The following is a 22,902-nucleotide window of genomic DNA, read 5'->3' as shown; positions in this document are numbered from 1 at the left end:
ACAGAAAAACAATCCACTGAGATACAAAGAAGGAATTTCTTACTAAAAAGACTGTAACTGCAGAACTCAGACTGCTTAAGCCTCATACTATCTTCAGATAAACTTTTAAATAAATTTTTGCTCAAATATGCATGCATATTGACTATTGGCTGACTATTGTTTTAAGGCACACTTGAAAAATCCTATCCTTTAACACTGCTGCATCGTCTAAACGGATTTTCCCACTACTATTTTTTAATAGAACGAGCAAAATCATCAGTCATGTAGAAATGACTTAATAAAGGTGTACAGCGGTCGTAAATCAGCGTCTTCCAGCTGTCAATCATTCAGGTTTGAAAAAGCGTTGCTGTTCTTTTGTCTCTTTCAAATACAGAAGTGTCTGAGTCAAAAAGCTTCTTCCCTCCACATGACTCATCAAACTCAGAAGTGGACTGACATGATAACTCTTCAGCCACTGTATAAACTGCCACGATGTGTCTGCTTAACCAAAAAAGGAGACTCTTCTCGCTCTTTCTCCTCTCTCTCAAATCCACCCCTTTTCTAGCACACTTCATCAACCATTTCCTAACTTCTCTTTAAACTCCCTCCTCAGATCTCTCTATGAACTGTGGGAGCGTATAATTAAGAGAAGCCGGTTTAAACCATTTTATACCTGATGTACTGTAGGTTTGTTGTCTGGCAGTCAGTCAGGCAGACAGAGAAGGAGACAGACAAAGAGAAAGGCAAAGAGGCAGGCAGGCAGAAGGGGAAATAGGAATTTTTTTTTCATGGTTTTGATTGAAAGGAAGCAGTAATCTTGGCATTAGCTTAACATCACGGTGAGTGGGCTTGACAAGCTCAGGTTTCCCTCGGTGCCTCCGCTGTGTAAAGCTCTGGAGCTGCAGGTAGGCACACGCCCACCATCTGAACGACTGACTGTAACACAACACCTGCAAAGGGCAAGCACATAACCACATGTCGAATTGCACAAATACTCACAACAGCCCATCACTGCAGTCTCCTCTTCACTCTCTTCACACCATCCTTCATTATCACTCAGACTGAGAACAATAGGTCAGGGCTGATGCTCTCTCCATCTTCAGTCTGGTTCCCTTCTCTTCTATTTTCCCCTCCTCTGTCCTTAAACTGACAGGAAGTCGTAAACGCAGATCTTTAGATGTTTCCCGAGTGGGGTAAGGCTAGAGGTTATAAGGTTAAGATGAAAGCCAGAGGAATTAGTTGAGGTTTTTTAGCTGAAGCCTTGCCTGCGGTGTATTCTTATAAACTCTGTCTAACGGCAAGTGGCTGAAATAGAAGAAGTCTCCCCCCTCCCAGAACAAAAACACACAAAAAAAGTAATCAGAATTTGTTAGCGTGAAATGGGAGGCTGTTAAAGCTTTTATCACTTGAGAGGAACAACACTTAGTGAGTGATGGTGTGAAAAACAGAAAATAGATAAGAAAGAATAATTGTGTCCTCCACCTTCCAGATTGCAAGTTCTCAGCAATTATGCGGCGTTATCGTAAACTGTAAACAGGTTTTTCTTCCAGTTCACTGCTTATTTGTACTGTGAAAATTATACTACTTATACAAATCCCATTTCCTTTGTTGAGCTATTCTTAATGGATTATGATGAATCTTTTGTTTAGTCTTGACCACACATATTTTCCATTGTTGTTGGGTGAAATACTTGGAAATTCAAAGTGTCAGCCTTGATGGATAAAGACAAACAAGCTGGTTTTATCATGACAGTTAATTTGAATTTAACTATATGGTTAAAAAGGTTCATTCAATAATTGAAGGACTCCTTAAACCTATTCAGTCAAGTATGTAATCTCTTAATTGTAGTTAAAAAATGAAGTAGCCTTTTGTTTTCCAGGACCCAGAAAAATTTGTTTAATGTATATTTATCTTTAATGTTTTATCTTTTCATCTTTTTGTCCTATCAAGATATGGAAAAAAGAAAGCAGTAAACACAAAGTGAGCCCAGTGCTCTTTCATTTGTTGTCTGTTCCTGGAAAGCTGCTAGCCTGATTTGGCCTGGCCTGGTCCAGCTCAGCTCAACTCCCACAAGGGAAATTTATAGCCATGATGTATAGCCCAGGCCACTGAATTAATGCAACATTTCCATTAGAAAAATTGCATGACACAGCTGATATAAGAAGTTAGTGATCACAAAGACGCTGTGACACAGCATGGAAAATTACTTATCGGAGAACCGTCATATGCTTTACTGAAATTTGTGACGGGAGACAGAGACGGCAATGTACTGTACGTTCCCCTGGAAGGAGAGGGCTCCTGGAGTGAGATGCGGAGAAGGATCTTGAACCCTCTAAATTTCTCATGTTACACTTGAAAGAAATTATAACACAAATGTCAATGAGGTTCTGCATTTTCCAAAGCTTTGACAATTGAAAGGAGGTGATTCAGATGTAATTTCATACAGTTTTCCACCAGTTAGTACATGATTTTCAAGTCTCTGAAGTACACCCAGTTTTCATTGTAACCGTACACTGTAATTACAGCATAATTACTGTGCATATGAGAAACGGTGACATGAGTGCTGGTTCAAACAGCTGTAAACACAAGGTCAGAATCTCTTTGTCTTCATGCCATACTGGACTGTATTGTCTTATTTCTGTCTTTTTTATTTAAATTTTATTTTCTCTTGTAAAATGTCTTTTTGTGACAAGTCCAGGACTTGTGCGCCAGTTTCAAAATGACCTAAAACGGCGAACATTTTTAGTTGTCACACATTGTTACATTTACAATTAGCATGTGTACAGTACTTTTAGCTAATGCCACCTAACCAGCCAAGCGTTTAAAGTGCTATGGGCACTTGCATTAACATTACATCATTTACAGTAGTAGGCTACAACGGGACAAACATCGGGAGACTTGCGTTTTTTTTCCCCCCCTATGCTGAACACAATATTTTTTAACTTGATTCACTTTTATCCTGGGGCTGTCTTTTATTCTTCTGCATAAATGAACTTGTGGAGCCACAGAGCTGCTTCTCTGTATTGATTTTGTGGTCTTGTTATAAAGAATGTACCTCTCTTGTGGCACCAGTATTCATACAGCTCATTACATGAACCTGGCATTCAGTGTTCATTATCTTATGCTTCAGTGCCTGTCATGCAAATGCTCTCAGCTTTATAACTTGTTAGACATTAAAAGCATCACGTTCTATTTATAACTTCTTGTTGCGATGTTAATTATTGTGGAATGAGCTTGTACAGGATCCACAGTACTATATACACAGCAGCCATAAATACTTATTAAGTTAACCGAGGTTAACTAATAAACCAGCCCCATGTACGTAAAATCCTAAAGGGATTGTGTTTGCATGGCTCATAGCTAATTGTTAATGGATAATTAGCCTGTGCTACTGAGTAGTCTTTGTAGTAAATGGATTCAGCATCTTGCATAGAGAATTTATTTTTTATGAAAGGCTTTTGCTTGATTGTATCACACGTCACAGCCGTGTTAAGATCATAAACTCTACTATTTGTTGACTATTCGAGAGAGTAATGCAAAATCTTTACTTGTGATTTACTTTTTAGGTCAAGACAATGCACAAGAACATATTTAAATGTTAATATTGTCCATTATAATTGTTACATGTCTACAGCCTGCCACTGAGCAGGTGCTTGCCTGTTGCTATGTCATGAGAAGTGTCTTACAGCTGGCTAATACAGACATGCTAGTCTACAGCATCGTGGGCATAGCTACACGCTAAGATGTATAATTGCACTAATTGGCTTGGCTCTAATCAGGTTTACAGACAGAGACATTGGTTTCCTGAAGGATTACATGCTTTACATCACTTCTCTTGTGTATCTTTCTTTTAAAAACATTTTCTCTCCTATCTCCTATCTGTGATTCCTCTCTTGTCTCTGTCTTTCCTCCTACAGTGTAATTTACTGGAGGTTGAAGCAACACAAGCAACAATTAGCCTTCAACAGTCTTTTTCTGAGTTTATAACTATAGAACATCCTGTATTGTGTTACCTCATCTTGTAACATAATGGTAATGGTAATGACAGGCACCACTCTGCTGCAGACTGACAACATTTATTTGCAATAAAATGTAGAGCATTGCGTAATACATTTCCTTTTCATACACTTTGTTTTCACACTGCCAGAGCGTCTCAATGATCTGCCTGCCTGAGGATTGTCATCTCGTTCATTAGTTTGGAGCTGAATGCTGCATGCTGCATCACTCCTACAATATGTTCTGTGGAGATAACAACATTCAGACAGATTCATTCTGTACATTGGCAATACAACAGCTACTGTGGTATAATGTGTTGTCAGTCAGTGACTGTGGCCTCATGCAGCGGCAGGATTGAATGTCCTGGTTTATCGGAGATGATTCATAATGCTATTGGATATGATGCACTAACAGAAAACAAGATACTCTGTTATCAGTATCACAATATCACAGGCTAACACAGAACGTAATTGTATTTAGTTTATTCCATCCTCCATTATAAATATATGTTTCCTGTCATAGAGGAACATGGAGAGAATCAGAGTCTGTGGGATGAGGTTTTATTCTATTCTGAAGATGTATTCGACGTTTAGTTGCAGGGAAGGGCAGGGGAGCTGAGAGAAGGAAAGGAAAGAGGACGAGAAAATGAAATGTATAAAGACTTACTGAACAAGGTGGTTTCTACTAAGTGAATAAGAAAGAGACTGATAATGAGGGAGACCAGGAAAGTGTGTGATAGTGGTGTGCTCTGCTCTCCCCTGACCCGTGGCCAGCACATTACCTTAATAGAGATTAGCATCATGCTCAGTCAGATCTGATAGGCCGCTGTTTCTGTAGAACGGAAGGCCAGCTAGCCAGTTATCAGCGAGGACACAGACTCAATCACTTAGCATAATGGAACCTGCATCAAATGAACTGGGAGCTCAACAAGAAATATGCCATTAAGAGAGCCGAAATAATTTTCTGTGATGGTAAAACAGAAAATGAAATCATGGTACATTTACAGAGTTTATGAATGAAACAGATGCATGCTATATCAAGCTTCATCGCACGGCGTTATTTACAAGATAGCATGGCATTTTTTATGGCTTTTCACACACACATGAACATATAACTGATGATATGCGTATGCTGCATTTCATTGCATTGCAGTTACTAAAAATGCACGATTGATGGATCGTCGGAATGCGGCACAACATGCTGCAAAGCTTGCTGAACAGGCAGAAGAGAGAGGATTTCGTTAGGTACACAGCGAGGCACAGATAGAGATGGTATCACACCTTGTATAACTCTGAAGAACACCTATTATGAAGAAGCAGGAGGCTGTGAGATGTGAAAACTGCACCAGATGGATACAACAACAACAACAGAAAACCATCACACCTCTTATTCAGTCCCTGTAGGCCACCCTCATATCCTGTGTCTGCTTTTCCAGTTTAGTTGCAAGGAGAGGAAAAGAACACAACAAAAACAGCTGCATAAGTTGAGTGATAAAGCAAATGCAAACCCCCCCCCCCAAAAAAACAAAAACACAGTGAATGTACATATATAGCCTTGTCATTACACAGTGAATTCTTGGAGGCACTGAGAGTTGAACTTATCTGCCAGATGTCTTGACATCTCTGCCACAGTGCTTTACCACAGTACAAGATTATACAAGACTGCTGTTTTATCATTAATGCCTCTCTGCCTCTGTCCCAGACTAGAGGTCATATCAGTTGGATTCGTATGATTTTCATGGATTCATACATACATGCTTTATTGATTAAAACTTTATGTCTGTTTCGTCAAGGTCCAGCAAGGAAAGGAAAAATGTCCATTTCTTTCCTCTAAATCTTCTTGAGCTGGTTATATTCATAGTAAAAAACCATTTAGTGAGCTGCCATTGAATATTGACTTTGAGACTTTTCTCATTTACAACTCAGGCCTGTCGAGGAAAATGGTCCATCCAGCTCTTGGGCCAGAATTAAAGCTATTGTTTTATTGATTGCTCATCCGCTTTTATTTGTAGGAAAACTACCTCAGGAACACAGTGTCCCTCAGCTACTTCTCCCATACTCTTTTAAATACTAATTTCTGCTATGACTCAAAGAACTTATGCATGAATTGCTGCGAGTCTATCAAGCCTCCTCTCTTCCCGTTAGTGAACCAGTTTTTTTTTTTCCTCTTCTAGAAGTTACATAAAAAATCATTTTAGGGCTCATGCATTTTGGATTTGGAAATACTTAACCAGACAGACAGAAATGGATTTCTCTGTTATGCTTCCCCCTGCTGATGGCTTAACTAATGTTTACCAAGGACGAAGGCCCGAGGAGGATGTGCTTAACCCCTTCCTTGAAGTGTCATCTGCCCCTGCATTTAGTTCATCCTGTATCAGATTCACATCTCCAAACATATTCTCAAATGTTTTAAACCTCAGGCAGCCTAATTTAAAGCATTACTCGACTCACCAACCTTACAGGCTGGAAGTCTCAGGTCTCTATCATGATTAAGGATAGCATGACATAGTGCAGCATCGCTTGAAGACACCCAGGCACCCTGAAGGCAGTTGGCCTTCTAAAATGCGAGTTTCCAAGTAAAATGTGCATTATACCGTGTGACAGTTTCAACGCCCCATCACTGCTCCACAGGGCGCTGTGCTTCAGTCATTCCAGCATCTCTCTCTCTGCGGAGTTAATGTGGCATTTAGCTCAGTGACATTCTGATGTTTTTTTTACTGCTATTTCTTCTCTGCCGCACCTCAGGAGAAACACTGAGTCCTGGTTTTTATCGCTCAGCTCAGACTCAACACTAGGCGGGTGATCTTTACTCAAAGTGACCAAGTACTGTACTGTATGGATCGACAAAAGTATGGCCTTATGATACAGAGTAAAGGGATAAACAGGGTGATGTCAAACAATCAGAAAGGCAGGCGGAGTAGCATCAGACCAAAGAGATAATTGGATCAAAAGAGAGACAGAGACGGCCATGTGCTACCAAGCATGTCCTTATCAGCAGCAATTTTCTTTGCTTTGCCCACACAGCTCTGTATCAGCTGCCTCCAGATTGATTAAGTTGCTCCACTTGTAACATCGCGAGCGGTGATTGACAGGCCTGGAAAAGGTTCTGATATTTAAATGCGTAACCTCGTTCTTTTTTGGGGTCAATCTCTTAAGCACCAGTTGAGTGTACGTTTGTGTGTAGTCGGGCTTTGTGTTTGTATGTGTGTGTGTGTGTGTGTGCGTGTGTGTGAATGTGACTGAGTGGGGGATTGTTTTGATTCATAAATGCTTCTTTTAGACAAAGCGAGGGAGCAGCTTGCACCACACTCACCTTTTTCTTCTTTGCCGCCATTCTTGAGGAGATAAAGAGAAGTGAAAAGAGAATTATGAGAATGAAGGGAGAGGAGAGGGGGAGGAATGATGGTGATACCGTAACAAATGTTTTCATTAAGTCTGTGAGAGGTAGTATGGGAACATAAGGGACAAATGGCTATGTAGGCATGAAAAACAACTTGTGAAAAAGAGAGAAATAAAGATGAATAGAATTAAGAGTATTTTGCAGGTATAATTGCATGATATTTACCATTTATTGGGTGTGTTAAGTAATTATATTTTTAGGCTAAATTAACTCCATGTAACCTATTCTTTGTCCTCAATGTTCAGCTGCAAAAGGTTTTCCAGAGTAAATTTGGGAGCTCGTCTCAGCCCCAGTAGCCTAACAAGCTCTTGACCTACTTTTAAAAACAATGTAGTGAGTTGTAGGTAGTTATCTCCTCTAATCTTTCTGCCCGGTTGATTTCTGCGGGTGGCAGGGCTGGTGTGATGTCAGAGAACACCCATCAACATCCCTCTTCTCCTCTCCTCTCTGCTTTGCTGTCTTTTCCTCTCCTCTGCTCTCCCGGTCTCTTTGCATTCCCGTCACACGTTTTCTTTTTAATTCTTTTTGCTTCTAAATCTATGGTAATTTGCTGCAAAGAATGTCCTCAATACATTCCAAAAAAAAAAAGGATACCCATTGCTTTGCAGCAGATAATTGTTTTTAATGAATAAGACGCACAGAGGCATGTCCAGGCCTAATGGCTTTCAGATCAGAGAGTTAGAGTTATAAAGATAGCAGCTTATCTCCAGTCAGTGAATTTCTTTGTGAGGTTGCTGTTGTTCCAAGTTGGCACTTTGCCTCTGTTCTCTTGCTGTTCTTCTGTCTCTGGTTCCCTCTGGTTCCCTCTCGTCTTTTTGAGTCTTCTTTGGCTCGCTTCCAGAATCAATCCGTCACCTCTTTAAAAGGGAGACGTTCTTGCATTTGAGCTTCTGTTTCAATAAAGGGCGAACAGCGACAGGGTGCCTCATTCACGTCCATTTCATTGTCTTTTAATAATCAAACCATGATGGATTACCTCCATGCAGATATTCATTTGAAAGCAACATCTGAGGGATCAAAAAATGGGGGAGGAAAAGAAAAACACCAGTATGTTTTTTTGATAGCTCAAGGACTGTTTGTGGGAGCGTACATGCAAGTGTGCATGTCTGGATTTGTGTGTTTATATTGGATGCTAGTTTGGCTCTTGTTCTCAGATAGACAGGCAGGTTCCTCCCTCTCGCTCTTTCTCCGTTCCCTCCTCTTATCATGGCCTCCTGGGTTCAGGCAGACAGCTCCTCCTGTCTTTTCTCTCTGATTTATCAGGCCAGGGTTGACAAGTGTAAACACCTGCCAGGCTATCCACCCCATTTGGGAGCCCTAGGAGGTTGGATGTATTCCATTTTATATCCCCATATGGTGGATCAATGCATTATTCTCACCTTGCTGTCTTTCCAACCTTCTCTGCTTGGTCTTCTTCTCTACTTTCACACCTAACCCCAAACCCAATTTCCTCCAGTCTCTCTCTCCCTTCTCTTTCACAGCCTGTCTGTGAACAGGTGTTACTATATAGATGGCGGACTAAAACTTTGTTAGGTTTAGCAATATGGTATTTATATGGCTGAGTTGTAAAAGTGTAGGTCTGGTGTTGGGGGTGTTGCGTTCACACTCGTGTGCGAGGTGTGTTTCTGCTCTGTAACACCGTGAGATTGTCACACAGCCGACACTTCTGAAGTTGCTGGAATTACCCTGCCGTCATTCATCCGCCTGTAAAATCACTTTGGCTTTTATTCAGTTCCAGCAACCATGAAAAGCAGTTGGAAAAGCAACATACAGATAAAATATGACTTTCTCTCATCCTATTTACTTCTTTAATTCATGTTTAAAGGATCAGTGCACCCAACTACAAGCCAACTTCTTTCTACTGAAGAAATAGTTGACAGTTAGTAGATGTTGACAGTGAGCTCTGTGGATGATTATGAGTAACAGGGACGAATATGTTTCCTCATAATTGGTTAAACGAATGCTCACACAGAATTTGTGGTTTTCTGCAGCCTTATGTAAATATATCCTTTACAAAATTCCTATCAAAGATGCAAATAGCAGCTGAACATAATTACAGATACATAACAGCACAATGCCAGTTAGCTACCCCTTCTTTCTGGCATTCCTGTCATCTGTAAACCCTTCAGCACCAATCTGTGGACATTATCCAGGCTGCCAAATATAAACACAAGCAAGCTGCACTTGTATCAAAGCTGTCAGACAACATTTATAAGAAACAGCGACTTCACTGTAAAAATCATATATCATTCATCATCATTCATATGGAACACTTCCTCCAGACTAGACTATGATAATAAAAAAAACACGTCCAATCAGACAAGCCTCTATTGTTCTCAGTAATGACAACGACTTGTCTGAAAAGATCATATTCACTCTTGCACAATTTGATCACGTGACATAGCAATGTGTGAAGATGGAACAGACATATCTATGTCCTCGACACACAGGTCAACCATTCTTCACAGCTGTGCTATGTAAAGCCACTTATATACATAGCAGCTATTCAAAATATTTGACAAGGACTCAGCGACTGATTGATGGCCATGAAGAAAGCAAACACAAATGCATGCAGAAGCTTTATCAACAGGTCTGCTCTGTTGTAATTAAACGGCAGTCTCTCACTTCATCGCACAGTTTGATGGATAGCACAGCAGGGACCTTCAGCAGATGAATATCTTGGACCTTCTCAACATTAAGTGTGTGCATGCATATATGTGTGTGTGTGTGTTTGGAAGAGTGTGTCCGATGTTTCTGAAGCATGTGCGTCTTAATCTGTGTTTTTTGCTTATAATTGCACTTAGCTAGACTGACAAACTAAATGTCGGGTAACATTTCCTTCCTTTTCCCAGGTGAGGCCCCACTGTGGTTGACCTTGTCGCTCTAATAAATGTGTGTTATTGTGTTTGTGTTTTAGCTCCGGGTACCTATAGCTAACATGTTGATGCAACAGCAGCAATAACATCATTAGGCCTGATCATGTGTTTATTGTTAAAACCAATGTAGTTTGGGTTGGTTACCCTCATGGGGCTGCTCGGTCTGGGGAGGGAAAGTGGATGTATGTATGTATATGTGTGTGTTTGTATGTGTGTATAATTGCTTCTCTGCTTTGAGTTGCCTGATGTTGTGTATTATTAATATAGTTTGAGTTTATGTGCGTTTTTCTCCAAATTTTCTGCTTCTAGCTGTGTGCATTAGCTTCTTGCAAGGATAAAAGGTGACTGAATGAGTAAGTGTGTGTGTGCGTGTACGCATATGTGTGTATTAGTTATTCATAAGATGGTGGGGTCTGTAGAGGGATTCTGGGGGGTCCTTGTGTTTTTATTACCTGCTGGTGGCCTCCTGCCAGGATCCAGCTTGATTAACTCTCCCCTCTCTCCCCTTTCTGCATTACACACACACACACACACGCACACACACACGCACACACACAGCCAGCTACTTTATCACTGAGAGTGTGCGGGAGGTGTAAGGGAATAGTAGCTAAGGTTCTCAAAACGTTATTATCTATTAAAAGCCTGAGGAGGAGGCACAGGGCTCCTCTGTTACTCTTTATGTCTCCTCTTTGGTTGTTTTTCAAGGAGAGCTTTTACAGGAGAGGAAATCCGCACACTTCACTTCTACCTGCGCAAGTGGTTTTCGGTAGTAGGTAATTTATTGTTGGAAGTTTGAGCACATGTTTAATCCTGGATTCCTGGATTCCTGATTTCAGTGTAGGTTTGTGTGTGCTTGAACAGACATCTATGGTGGTGTACAAAAGTAGTATTTTAGATTAGGATTTAACACACACACACACACACACACAGAGTCACACATACACACAAGGAAGCAATTTGCTCTTCCACAAAAAGAGTGTAATTCGGTAAAGACAGACTGTGTCTCGCTCCCTCCTGTTACTCATGTGTGGCAGCTGGTAATGAAAGGGCCATTGGAAGGCTTAGGGTTTCACTTAAGTCATTTTGTGCTCAATTTATTTTGTGTATCACAGGAGGCAGTGTGAAATGGTTTGACTAACAGTTTTTAGCATTCTATTACACCCCATTGATATAGATGGAAGATGTGCCTCGCCTTCAACAGCTGCTGATTCTCAGCACGTGCAAGATAAATGTCTGGAGTATGATTAATCTCCTGAGATTCATTTCAAAGAACAATAACAGTACAAGCATTGGCGTATATATATATATATATATGGAGCTATTGTAGTTTCACGTTTGATTCTGACATAATCAAGTCCTGTCTAAAAATATGATTATAGAATTATTCCCATTTATTAGACAGAAGAGCTGGAACATGTTTTCTTCCTCGGTACAACCTCCATTTGTCATTCACTGTCTTTCCAGCTCCTTCAGGGCAAACCTCGCTGCCCCACGCCACTTCCCTGCTCATCAATCAGTCAATTACTGAAGGACTTCCGGGTCAAGGTTCAGGAGAAAAACACATTTCAGTCCTCCATAGAGGTTTACCGTACTGTATAGAGAGAAGAAAAAGAGTGCCAGTCAATTTTTTTTTTGAATTCGGACAAAGTACGAATGCACAGCTAAAGTGTAGCTCAGTCAACCTTCGCCGTATGATGAGCGTGAGGTTGAGGGAAAATCCATTTCAGTATTTTTCTCTTCATAAAATATAGAGAGCAGTACGAAAAAAAACCCCAACAATCTACGGATAAGAGGAGTAGGCCAAGCACTGAGAAAGAAGGGAGGGGAACGGAGCGGCTTGTGAGATCAAGGTCGTATCCAGGCTTTAGTATTGGTATTCTCCTCAGTGTTAAAGTGATTCTCCCAGTGAATAGTGTTTTCATTCCTCTCCTGAATGAGATTCACGGGAGCATGGAGAGAGAGAGAGAGAGAGAGAGAGAGGAAGAGGGAGAGAGATGGAGAGAGAGGAATGACAAAGAAAAGAGAAAGTAATTCCCCCTCCCTCTCTCTCTCTCTCTCTCTCTCTCTCTCTCTCTCTCTCCCTCTCCTTCCTCCCCCCCTGTTTGTTCCCCCTTCGGACATACAATAGCGAATGAAAATACAGCGTGGGATAAACAACTTTTATCAGACTGGAGCAAATGAAATTGAGTATTTTATTCAATTCTTCATCCCTGAAGCATCCCTTACACTATCTACCCGGCAACATCTCACCCCTGCAGCTTCAACGAAAAAAAAAAGAAGAAGAAGAAGAAGGTGCTTTATGCAAATTAAATGCTTTATTCTTGATTAGATTACAGACGCAATAATTGTCTGGGATGATTTATGGGTGTAATTTGTTGCCACAAACGGCAGTAGGAAAAGCTCAGTTGCCATGGTATATGCAATGAAGACATTACATCAACACAATTCTGCTATAAAAACCACGTCAGTGGGCACATATACATTACATTAGAAAATTAGCTTCTAAGGATGCAGTGTTTTCCAAGATTTTAAGAGAAATAATCAAGGAAAAACATCCAGGTATTTCTTCTCCTGGAAATTGGCAATGCAACAGCCTCACAATTATTGCGTGAGAATAGAGAGTCAACAGTTGGCATTTAAGTTAGATTCTCAAGTGTAATGAGAAGTGAGATGAGGAGGAAAGGAAAGAAAGTGCAAACCTCCAGGTGGCTCTTTAACCATTGCTGAGTTAAGAGTGTTTAATAGCCATACTGATGCACCAATTTAGCCCGCAGTAATCATTGGCCTGTAGGAGTTAGGATGTGGGATTGCTACCCTTGTAGGAGACTGACAAGTGGGAAATTAGGTACTTGCCACGCCATCCTGCCCCATCTCCAGGTACTGCAGATACTTTACAGCAGGCTAATCTCAACAAGAGCTCTCCCATTTCACTAAGACCCTGTCACACACAGAGAGAGAGAGAGAGAGAGAGAGAGAGGGAGAGAGAGAGGGAGAGAGAGAGAGAGAGAGAGAGAGAGAGAGAGAGGCACAGAGATCTTCTCTGCCTGACATCGATCTATGACGCATATTACCACTCTAATCCATTTAATTCTGTTTCGCTTGCAACGCGACTCACTTGAGTCATCGAAAATGCATTTATAAATATATCTCTGACAGATTGCAACGGGGCCATGCAAAATGCACAAACAGCTAATTCAGGTGGACTTGAACTTGTTTGGCGAACTCTTTTCTTTTTCTGCCACTTCTCGTCTTCCCACCGGCTTCTGCGTTCTTTGTGTGAAACAAAGAACGCAGAAACCGAGTAATTGAGGAGGCAGTCAGGTGAAAACAGATTTGTTTGACAAACTTTGTTTTTTTCCCTCCCGCCTTCCCCGTCACTTTCCCTTCATCCCTCTCCATCTCCTCCCTCTTCTCTCTCGTTTACCATGTCTGTCTCTCTTTGTACAGGCTGAGGTAAATCTGTAGCAGAGGACCAGCAGCAGCAGCAGCAGCAGCAGCAGCAGCAGCAGCAGCAGCAGCAGCAGCAGCAGTGTTGGTGCGACCATGAGGTCAGAGGCCTTGTTACTCTACTTCACGCTACTGCAAATAGCCGGGGCGGGCTTCCCCGAAGACAGCGAACCTATTAGTATCTCACACGGCAACTGTGAGTATATACTTATGTCTTTTTCTTTCTTTCTTTCTTTCTTTCTTTCTTTCTTTCTTTCTTTCTTTCTTTCTCCTGCCTGTCCCTCCTCTCATATAACAAGTCCTCCCTCGCTCTCTCCCTACACTCTTTTCTTCTCTTTGTCTTCCACCTCTTACCCCACTGCAAATCCCCCTCTCACTATCTCTCTCACTTGTGCTATCCTTTCACTCCTCAACATCCCTCTCAACCCTTGCCTCCTCTACAACCCCCACCCCTACGCTGACTACATTGTGAAGGCATGGAGTGTAATTTGGCGCCCAAGGATACAACCCTCTACACACAGTAAAATGAGGACTTAAAGCAGCATTTGAAACGGAGCCCACCCTACATCAAAGGATAATCCGCTATTTTTCTGTTGGGCTCCTAATGCTGTGTGTGATAGTGTAAACACTGTGGCAGGCTATGAAGATACGGTCATTGTTTCCTCTGTTTCTCTCTGTGTTTTTCCCTCTGTCCTGCCTCATCCTACTCTCTCTGGGCGTAGCGCTGTACCTCCTGGCCAGGAGAGCTGAAACAGTAGCCAGCCAGCCAGCCTCACATAGACCTGCTCCTCTATCAGACTGTTTATTCAAACAAAGCGCTTTCATCCAAAGCCACTAACAATAGAACGATTGCACGGTACAGTGCAGCACATTGTTAGCCTACAATTTATGGCCACAGTAGGAGCTCAACCAACAATTGTGGTGGAGTTTTCTAATCCAGCTAAGACACATGGGTTGACATTTGACCCAAAACCTGTGGGACAACTGACAAAAGCGGTGAAATGTATAAAGTCCAAATTCCTGAAGTTATTACGTCGGGATAACACCCACAGGGGTTAATTGTTTTACTGGTCTCTTCTCCTTGCAGACACAAAGCAGTATCCAGCGTTTGTGGGCCACAAACCTGGCAGGAACAACACGCAACGGCACAAACTGGACATCCAGCTCATCATGATCATGAACAGGACTTTATACATCGCTGCAAGGTAAGTTTACACTGTTATCAGAGGAATGGTGACATATGACAAAAGCTTCAGGAGATCCTCAAATACTGTAGAAAGACAGATTGACAAGGAGACTTTTTTGTGGAATAAAAAAGAGCAGGTCTCTGTAGATTAATATTAATTAAGATGAGCAAGTGTGGTTCCAACAGGATTATTGAATCCTTCATCATCCTCTGATTGAAGTTTCAGCTATGAATGATTCTCATCGACTGTTGCCACCTGAAGATTCAAAACTGTGAACATGTGATCCCATTTTAAGTTGATAATCTCTGAGGGCTGCGGGATTTGCAGCAGTCAGGCTGGTGAACTGAACTTTGGAGCCCTGCTGTGTGTGTGTGTCTTTAAAGTTTTGGGAATCAGGAGGGACTAATTCAGAGCAAAACGCTCAGACTTTAAAGCACTTTGCTGTCTGGACGTTTTCTTTCATTACCTCTTTGTTGTTTTTTTTTTTATTTTTTTGGGCTCACCGTCTGCCAAACCCCTTTTACCTCGAAAGATGTCCCTCAAGACTTGTGCCCTGTTTTTTCTAGGCATCCAGGGAGATGTGGAAATGCACACAAACACACACATGCACTCTGCCGATGAATAAAACTCTAATCTCAAGAAGAAGAGTTTCCAATTTTTCAGAAAAAATCATCCACATTTGTTGGCTAAACGCCACCATCCCCATATGTGTTTTACGCTTCATATCAAAAACTGCCTTAATGCACATTCGGTGTTGTCGATAAACAGTAATACAGGAGTAATCCAGTTTTGACTCTTTATTTGTTGGCGGCCTAGTTGCCCCCACAGATCGATTTTAAAAACTCTTCTTCCATGTCTGTCACCTGCTTTTATTGCTTTCTCTCTATCTGTCAATGTGTTTTTCACCGGCGTGTCTTTATTTTTGTGTGACTCAACTTTCAGATAATATAGCTCAATTACACAATCTGGAGCCACCGAGAAAGTCGATATTGATTTTGTCATCTCTCTTGTCGTCAGTATTTTAGAATTGTTCATGTTGCTTTCCTTCACGGCAAATTGAGCTAGGAAAAGTCAGTTCCATGTCCACAAGCATCGACAGGCAGGTTTTACCTTCAATGCAGGCTTTAATGTGCGGTATGATGTTAAGGCAGAATTGAAAAGATCTCAATAAAATGGATCCTTATCTGCTTGTGTTGTGCCGTCCATGGCTAATTGAGTGGCAGGCTTGATTGGATACTGTTGAAAGCCACAATAGGGGTCTTTCTTTGTTTTCCTCCCAAGCATGTCAAATTAAGTGGCTAAGGGAGGCTGCTGCTTTAAGTGGCAGAGCTTTTTAACATATCTGTGGTCATTAAGAGGAAGTGTGTGGAGAGTGAGAAAGGAAACAGAGTGAAAAGGGGAGCCTGTGTGTCTGTGTGTGTGTGTGTGCGTGTGTGTAGGGGGGTGGGGTGCCAGAGACTTTGGTCTGCCTGTTGCCCACCTGCTCCACATGGGGTGTCAGGGGCCTGAGGGGTAGGGGAAAGAAATGAGACACAGAGGGTTTATTGGTTGTGGGGTGTGTATATTAGAGCTTGTGAGAGAGAGAGAGAGAGGGTGTGTGTTGCCCAGTTTAGTATGCTGACCAGTTGTCGTATAGATTTAGAAGTGATTTCTTGAGTGTGATGTGTGGACGCATGTGTGCATGTGGATATACGTTTAGAATGGCGAACATGTGTTGCCTATGGGCGCGGTTGCTACATGTATGTGTGTCTGTCAGCCTGTGATCCTGTCTGAGTTTTGCATGTGTTTGTGCGCTCAAGCGTGTGCGTGTGTGTGAGGTCACCTGGTGCATCTGTCCCACACTTGCATACTTGCTTAAAGCAGACGGGAATTCTGCCACATGGTCGGGGGTATGTGACCCCTGAATAACTGGAATGGCTGCCTTAGATTAGACCAAGCCGGATGACTGCCATTGATCCTGACACAGAGACGAATGCTGGAGTCGATAACATGGACACACAGATGACGGCCTGCGCACAAATACTCATCAGCGCTAAAGGGATATCAATAAAGACATGTAAAAGTTGAATGACAAACAGTTTAAGGTGAATGGCAGAGACAATCACCACTTCAGAAATCAATGTGAAAGCAAGCCAACGGTCGACCCGGCGAGTCAGCCTGAGCCACGAAACAACGGACAATGCTGCCGAAAAAAACGAGGAAACATCAATGGCTGCTTTTATGATGGTTGTCCAGTCAAATGACTTGTTTATTCTGGGGCCAGCATCACACAGCTTTGCCATCATGCCTCTAGACCAGTGAGCCTCAGTTCTTGGTGCGCAGCAGCTTGCAGATGGCCACTGTGAACACGGTCCAAAGCCCAACACTGTTTCAGGCTGTTTTTTGAATGGCTGCTCAGTGTATTAAATCCCTTTGGCTCCTGCTTTCAGGCTGGCAATAAAATCACAACATTTTTTAAGCTGTGAGATGCATACAAACATAGCAACTGACAACATTGTAAATAGACAAAAGTGGCTTAATCCATACAGGGAAAGTGTCAAGTCTTTGGCAATGGAGGAACTCAGCAACAGATGCAGTGATTGATAATTCATCCTTGGTTTTGAGCGGTGAATGAAATGTATTGATTTGGTGGAATCAGATGCTCTTTTTGCTGGTCTGTTTCTGCAATTATATATGGACAGATATTTAAGAAGGTGGCCTCTGTTAACGAGGTCTTATAGCTTTTCCCGATATGTGTAAAATATGATTAGCCTTCTCAGATTCATATATATTGAAAGCTGATTATGAATTCAGGTCATGACTAGTTTAGTCCCCTAATATTCTGAATCTTATTCCATGACTCGTTTTCTATCAGGTGCATTATCCAGAGGACAGTACAGCCTGATAAGACAGCAGACTTCTGTCTTTTCATATGCAAACTATCAGAAAAGCCTCTTGTTTGTTCAATTTTAACAAGATGTGCTTTGGACTGAGGATAGTGTTGATTTCTCTCACTTCCCCTCAAATATCTGTTGTTAACACAAGGGATGCATACAGTAGCAAATCTTCTGCTAACAAGACCCTCTTTAAACTGCTCTCCGCATACAGATGCAGTTGCACGCAGAGTTTTAGGAATAAAGATAGGTGCTAGTTATGAATAATAGCAAGAGATGTTTTTTTTGAAGTCATAGTGAAGAACATTGTTGTCTTATGTGCAACTGCTGTTTCATACACTTTTATGGTAGCGATCAGCTGTATATTATCCATGATAAACAAAGACATGATGTATGTTAAAGTACAGGTAATGAACATAAAGACTTTTGCATGTTCAAGATCAGTGGTTTATATGTGTCTGCTGTCATGGCTGTTGTCAGTGTTTAGCAGAAGAGTCACGTTCACTAAAAGCAGAAAACTGTTCTTGATGCAGTGAGAGATGGACGCAGGAGGATTCCTATTGGACCATATTTCATGGTCAGGGTACACTATGTACAGCATTCAGAGGGAATTCATCGTGGCGCAATGGGAGATATATCATTCTGATCTCTGGAAAAAAAAATATATATATGTGTGTGTGTGTGTATGTGTGTCTCCGTGTTTGAGACTTTGTGAGACAGGGAATGTTTATGCATATGGGTGTGTACAGCTGAAACCATAGCAAGACATGTCATTCTCTCCACTGTGTGTGTGTGTGTGTGTGTTCAATCAATTGGTTTGATTGAAGCCATTTGCCATGCAGCAGACAGGCAGACTTATCCGAACTATAAAATCTATTCTGAGCCTTTTTTTTTTTTTTTTTTTGCCTTGGGGATATCAAACTGATCGTTGTCAGCCTTGAGGATGCCAGTAGAAATCATAAGTGTGTGTTCATGGATTTCTATCTTTGTGAGAACCACTTTGAGTTTTAGACCTTTAGAGTGAGGATATGTTTGCAAGATGAGCTACATTTAATCCATTCACACTTTTTCTAGTTGTTTAAATTTTTGGTTAGGATTGGCATTAGGATTAAGTTTTTCTGCTACCCAGGTCCTGTTTTTGTAGCTTTGGACATAATTTCTATTGGTTGTTGTGTCCTTATTAATGGATAGTAATTGTTGAGATCTGGGAACAAGTTCAAGATAAAACCGATAAAATTGAAGGTCAGTACACTGGAAGGGTTGAACCAGGAAATTGCTTAACTATAATGGATGCTTACAAGGACAGTTTGCGTAATAATCTTTGTTTTTTCTTTCACAAATAAGTTTGGCTGAAAAACCTGTGTGGTTACCTTACATCATGTTTTTTCCCCATCTTACTTCTTTTCAGCGATGCCGTCACGTTCCAAGATCTCAGCAATTAATTTAATGAGCACAATGTTATTGTTACAGAGAGGAATGATGGCTAAAACTATGAAAATGCAGCCCAGGTTGTATGAAACAGGAATTTCCCTTTGAGGTTAGAACAAGGTTTGGAGGACATGAGGAGAAGAGACATGCAGAGAATGAGACCAGTCTTTACATAATTATGCATGTCTGTGTGTGTGAATGTGTTACTGTATAGTCGTGCCTGGCAAGCATGCCCCAGGTCTCTCCACATGCAGGGCATAGTCGCCATTCCCGGCCCTCAGTCGGCCTTTACCATGGTAACACCAACCACACTCTGTTTACACCCCTCTATGAGGCTGGGAAGCATGGGAACCACAGAGAGAGTGTGTGTGTGTGTGTGTGTGTGTGTGTGTGTGTGTGTGTGTGTGCGTGAAGGAGAGAGACAGTGTGAGAGAGAAAGAGAGCAGAGGGACCTAAATATGTGGTTGCTGTTAGCAGTCACACACACACACACACACAAGCACACACAGACACACATTCAAAAATACAGATTACCTTCTCTCACTTGAGTCCTCTGGAACAGTTGTGCCTCTGTGGCCGCTGTTCTTCCCTGTCGGGTCTCTTTGGGTCTCGCAGTGGAGGCCACTAGAGTCTCCATTATTGTAGCTGCACCAAATCCTGTTAAAACCCACTAATGACTGGGATTACACGGTTGCCTCCTCTCCCTCTCCTCGTAGCACCAGCGACATCCAGCCACGTCCACACTCTGAAACAAAGCTTGCCGCTCCAGTAATTGTAATCACCTGAATTAAAAGTTGGAGCAAGTTTGAATGAGTTTTTCAAAAATACTTTCGTTTCTCTCAAGATTTGAAGCTTTTTAGAAAGTCATTTTACATCATTATATATCTTGCAGCGGTCAAGATCGATTTTTAAAAACTAATACACACAAATTAGCTCTCTAACAGTAGAGGCTGAAGTTATACGTTTTTAGAGAGGAGAAGAAGTATTAACAGCAGGTTGTATTTTGGTTTTGAGGAGCCTACAAACACTGAATTCAGCCCTTCATAATAATATTGTCAAAATATTGCACTTGTCCTTGTCCCGTTGACAGTCTTTTATACAGCTTTGATTCTACACTGGATGCTCTGTCTTTGGCTGCTATCACTATCAGTGGCAGCTGTCAGGACTAATCTAAATGAATTTCTTAGGTTTAAAACAGTTTTGTATTGAGTTTGGACAGAAATATGTAGATATTTTTCAAATATTCTGCATTAAACAACACTGTGTTATTTGTGCCATCCCCTTATCATATGTTAAAATGATAGCAATATTGCTTAATGCTTCTGTTTGTTTGTGGGCACAAATTATTAATTCGTGAGCACAAATTAAGTAACTCAAAAGCACAAATTACTAACTTGAGAGATGGAATTATTCATTTGGGAGCACAAATTACTAATTACCTTACTCACTGGGCTGCGTATAGCTTCAAAAATGGAGATGTGAAAAATATTCAGACTAATGAATACTTTTTATATCAATAAATCCAAAGAAAATCACGTCTTCTATGCAGAATGTATGCTTTCCTAATTGCCAGTGCTCGTACTCAAAACATGCCCCCTTATCCCACTGACCCCGCCACACTCAAATACACACATACACTCATATACACACACACAAAAGGAAATGTGGAGAGAATGTAGAAGACCATAATGAGAACTTCAACCTTCGAAAAGAACAACCTACCTCAGCTTGGGGGTGAGTGAACTCTGGCTTGTTGTATTTCATGCCACCACATCACTGAGGGCCTCTCGATGCCCTCAGCCCATTCAGGACCTCAACAACTCCCTCCAAAGCCCAAAGGTGCCTGCTGGCTTCCCCGGTTCCCTCCCATCCACTTTGTGAGGAGGATTTGAACCAGTGAAAGCCACAACAATGCACAATGGGCCCTCCTCTACCACCCATGATCCAGTCATGAAGAGAGAGAAATATGGGTGAGGAGGGTGATGAGAGAGAAAGGGTGGGAGGTGGAGAGGAGGGTGGACATGCAAGCATTTAGTTTGTGGAAAGAGGGGTGGTGGCACAAGGTGTGGGGTGCATGCTAATGGCGTTCCTCTCTTTTCTGCTACCGGAGTGCCAGATAGTTTGACAAAGGCCCAGCAGATGGACCAAGCTGGCCTGCAGTCACCCCAGAAGAAATGCGCTGTTATGAAAACGACATTCTTCCACACAAAGACGCTGTGTTCTCATGGCTACGCATGGCTACATGTCCATCGGAGACCCTCTATGTCACTCTATTGCACTCAATCTAACACTTTTCCCCACACTCAGTTGGTCCACTGTCTTGCCTTGATCATTCAGCTCTTCCTCTCTTTCTGCACCCATCCTTGCATAATGCCCCCGTATTTGTGTCTGAGAGGATATTTACATACCTTCCACCCTACTCACACATTTTTGTCGCTGAATTTCGGGAAGCGAGAAGCTCACTCCAAATGATTCATATTGACGGCCAATGTTCTGCACTTATCCGATGTCAAAGGCTTCTGTTATTTCATTTTTTCTCTGAATTTCATGGTGTTTCGTATTTCACCGCTGACAGCACAGCCCCTAAAGACCCTTATGTTTTGTGTTTGCTTCAGAGTTTACAGTAGAGAATGAGAAAATGATGGGAAAGAGCACAAAGAAATCCTCAGAGTGGATTTCAGTAAATGAAGTCACGTCTAAAAAGCATCTAACCAAAGGTCAGATCACCCAAGACGACTGGACAGTAAGTTTAAAAGTGAACCAAGTTGATTTGGGTCCAGAGGTTGGCCATAATTATACTGTAGTGTGAATGGACTCAAGACTGGAGACTCAGTTGATGTTTTTGGACTCAGTCTGGAACTTGTTGTGAAAGTAAATCAAGATTCACCAAGAAATCTGACAGTAAAGGCAAAGTCAGAGGGAGTTAAACCCATTGTGAAGAATAAAATAATAGATTAATTAGCACTGACATTGCTTTTACAAACAACAACAGTTTTTACTCACATGCAGCAGATATTATACAGGAGGCGAGATGTTTAGGTCTACTTGTCCTGCTTTTATAAGTTATTACAAAAGTTTATTTGAAGGAATTCACCAGATATTAAATCTTATTAAAAAAAAACCAATATGCCTGGTTCAGTCCACATGGTATGCCAATTAACTCATACAAGGTTTTTCCTTCTCATGAATAATTTTAAAAGAGAAATGTAAATGTGCAGCTACATCTGTAATGTAAATAGCATCTATTCTAGAAAACAATAAACAATGGATCACCTATATTTGTATTCACAGTGGACTAGAGTGTAAATGGAAATTAGGTTGTATGATTATGCTTTGCCACATTTTTGCCCGAACAGAACAGCAGCTTTTACTCAGGCCACTTGTTTAGTCTGAGCTACACCCAGCAGGCAAGAGCTGTCTTGAAATCTGACCTCGGCTTTAAGCTGCAAGGTCAGTAGGACGCTTGTCTTTTTCAGGTCTGGAAAACTTGTGACAAGTACATATTTACAAAAGCTCAGATAAAATGTTGTCAGTGAAGCCACTGAAGTGACTGTTTAATTTAAAGTGTGCTACTTTAAAAATAATGCCTACATTATGTCAAATCATTGCCGTGCATTTTCTGAAACACACTATAGGTTTCAGATTTAATCTCAGCACGAAATAGTTCCTGTTTATTTCATCACACTGTGAAAATAAACTGTCCCTGTTGGTGCTTCA

General features: G+C 41.5%; 1 protein-coding gene across 2 annotated transcripts in view; it reads left to right on the top strand.

The window, feature by feature from the left end:
- Positions 1-22,902, top strand: part of sema6a (sema domain, transmembrane domain (TM), and cytoplasmic domain, (semaphorin) 6A) — a 103,228-nt gene that overhangs the window by 30,570 nt on the left and 49,756 nt on the right. For both annotated transcript variants that reach the window (XM_042421897.1, XM_042421898.1), the window contains exons 2-3: positions 13,698-13,893; positions 14,785-14,902. In XM_042421897.1, coding sequence (XP_042277831.1) covers positions 13,794-13,893; positions 14,785-14,902 — 218 coding nt within the window. In that variant the 5' untranslated portion in view covers positions 13,698-13,793. The remainder of the gene's footprint in view (positions 1-13,697; positions 13,894-14,784; positions 14,903-22,902) is intronic.

The sequence above is a fragment of the Thunnus maccoyii genome, chromosome 9, assembly GCF_910596095.1.
Source record: "Thunnus maccoyii chromosome 9, fThuMac1.1, whole genome shotgun sequence".
Taxonomy (NCBI): domain Eukaryota; kingdom Metazoa; phylum Chordata; class Actinopteri; order Scombriformes; family Scombridae; genus Thunnus; species Thunnus maccoyii.
Note: the sequence above shows the minus strand (reverse complement) of the source record. Positions and strands in the feature narration are given on the sequence as shown.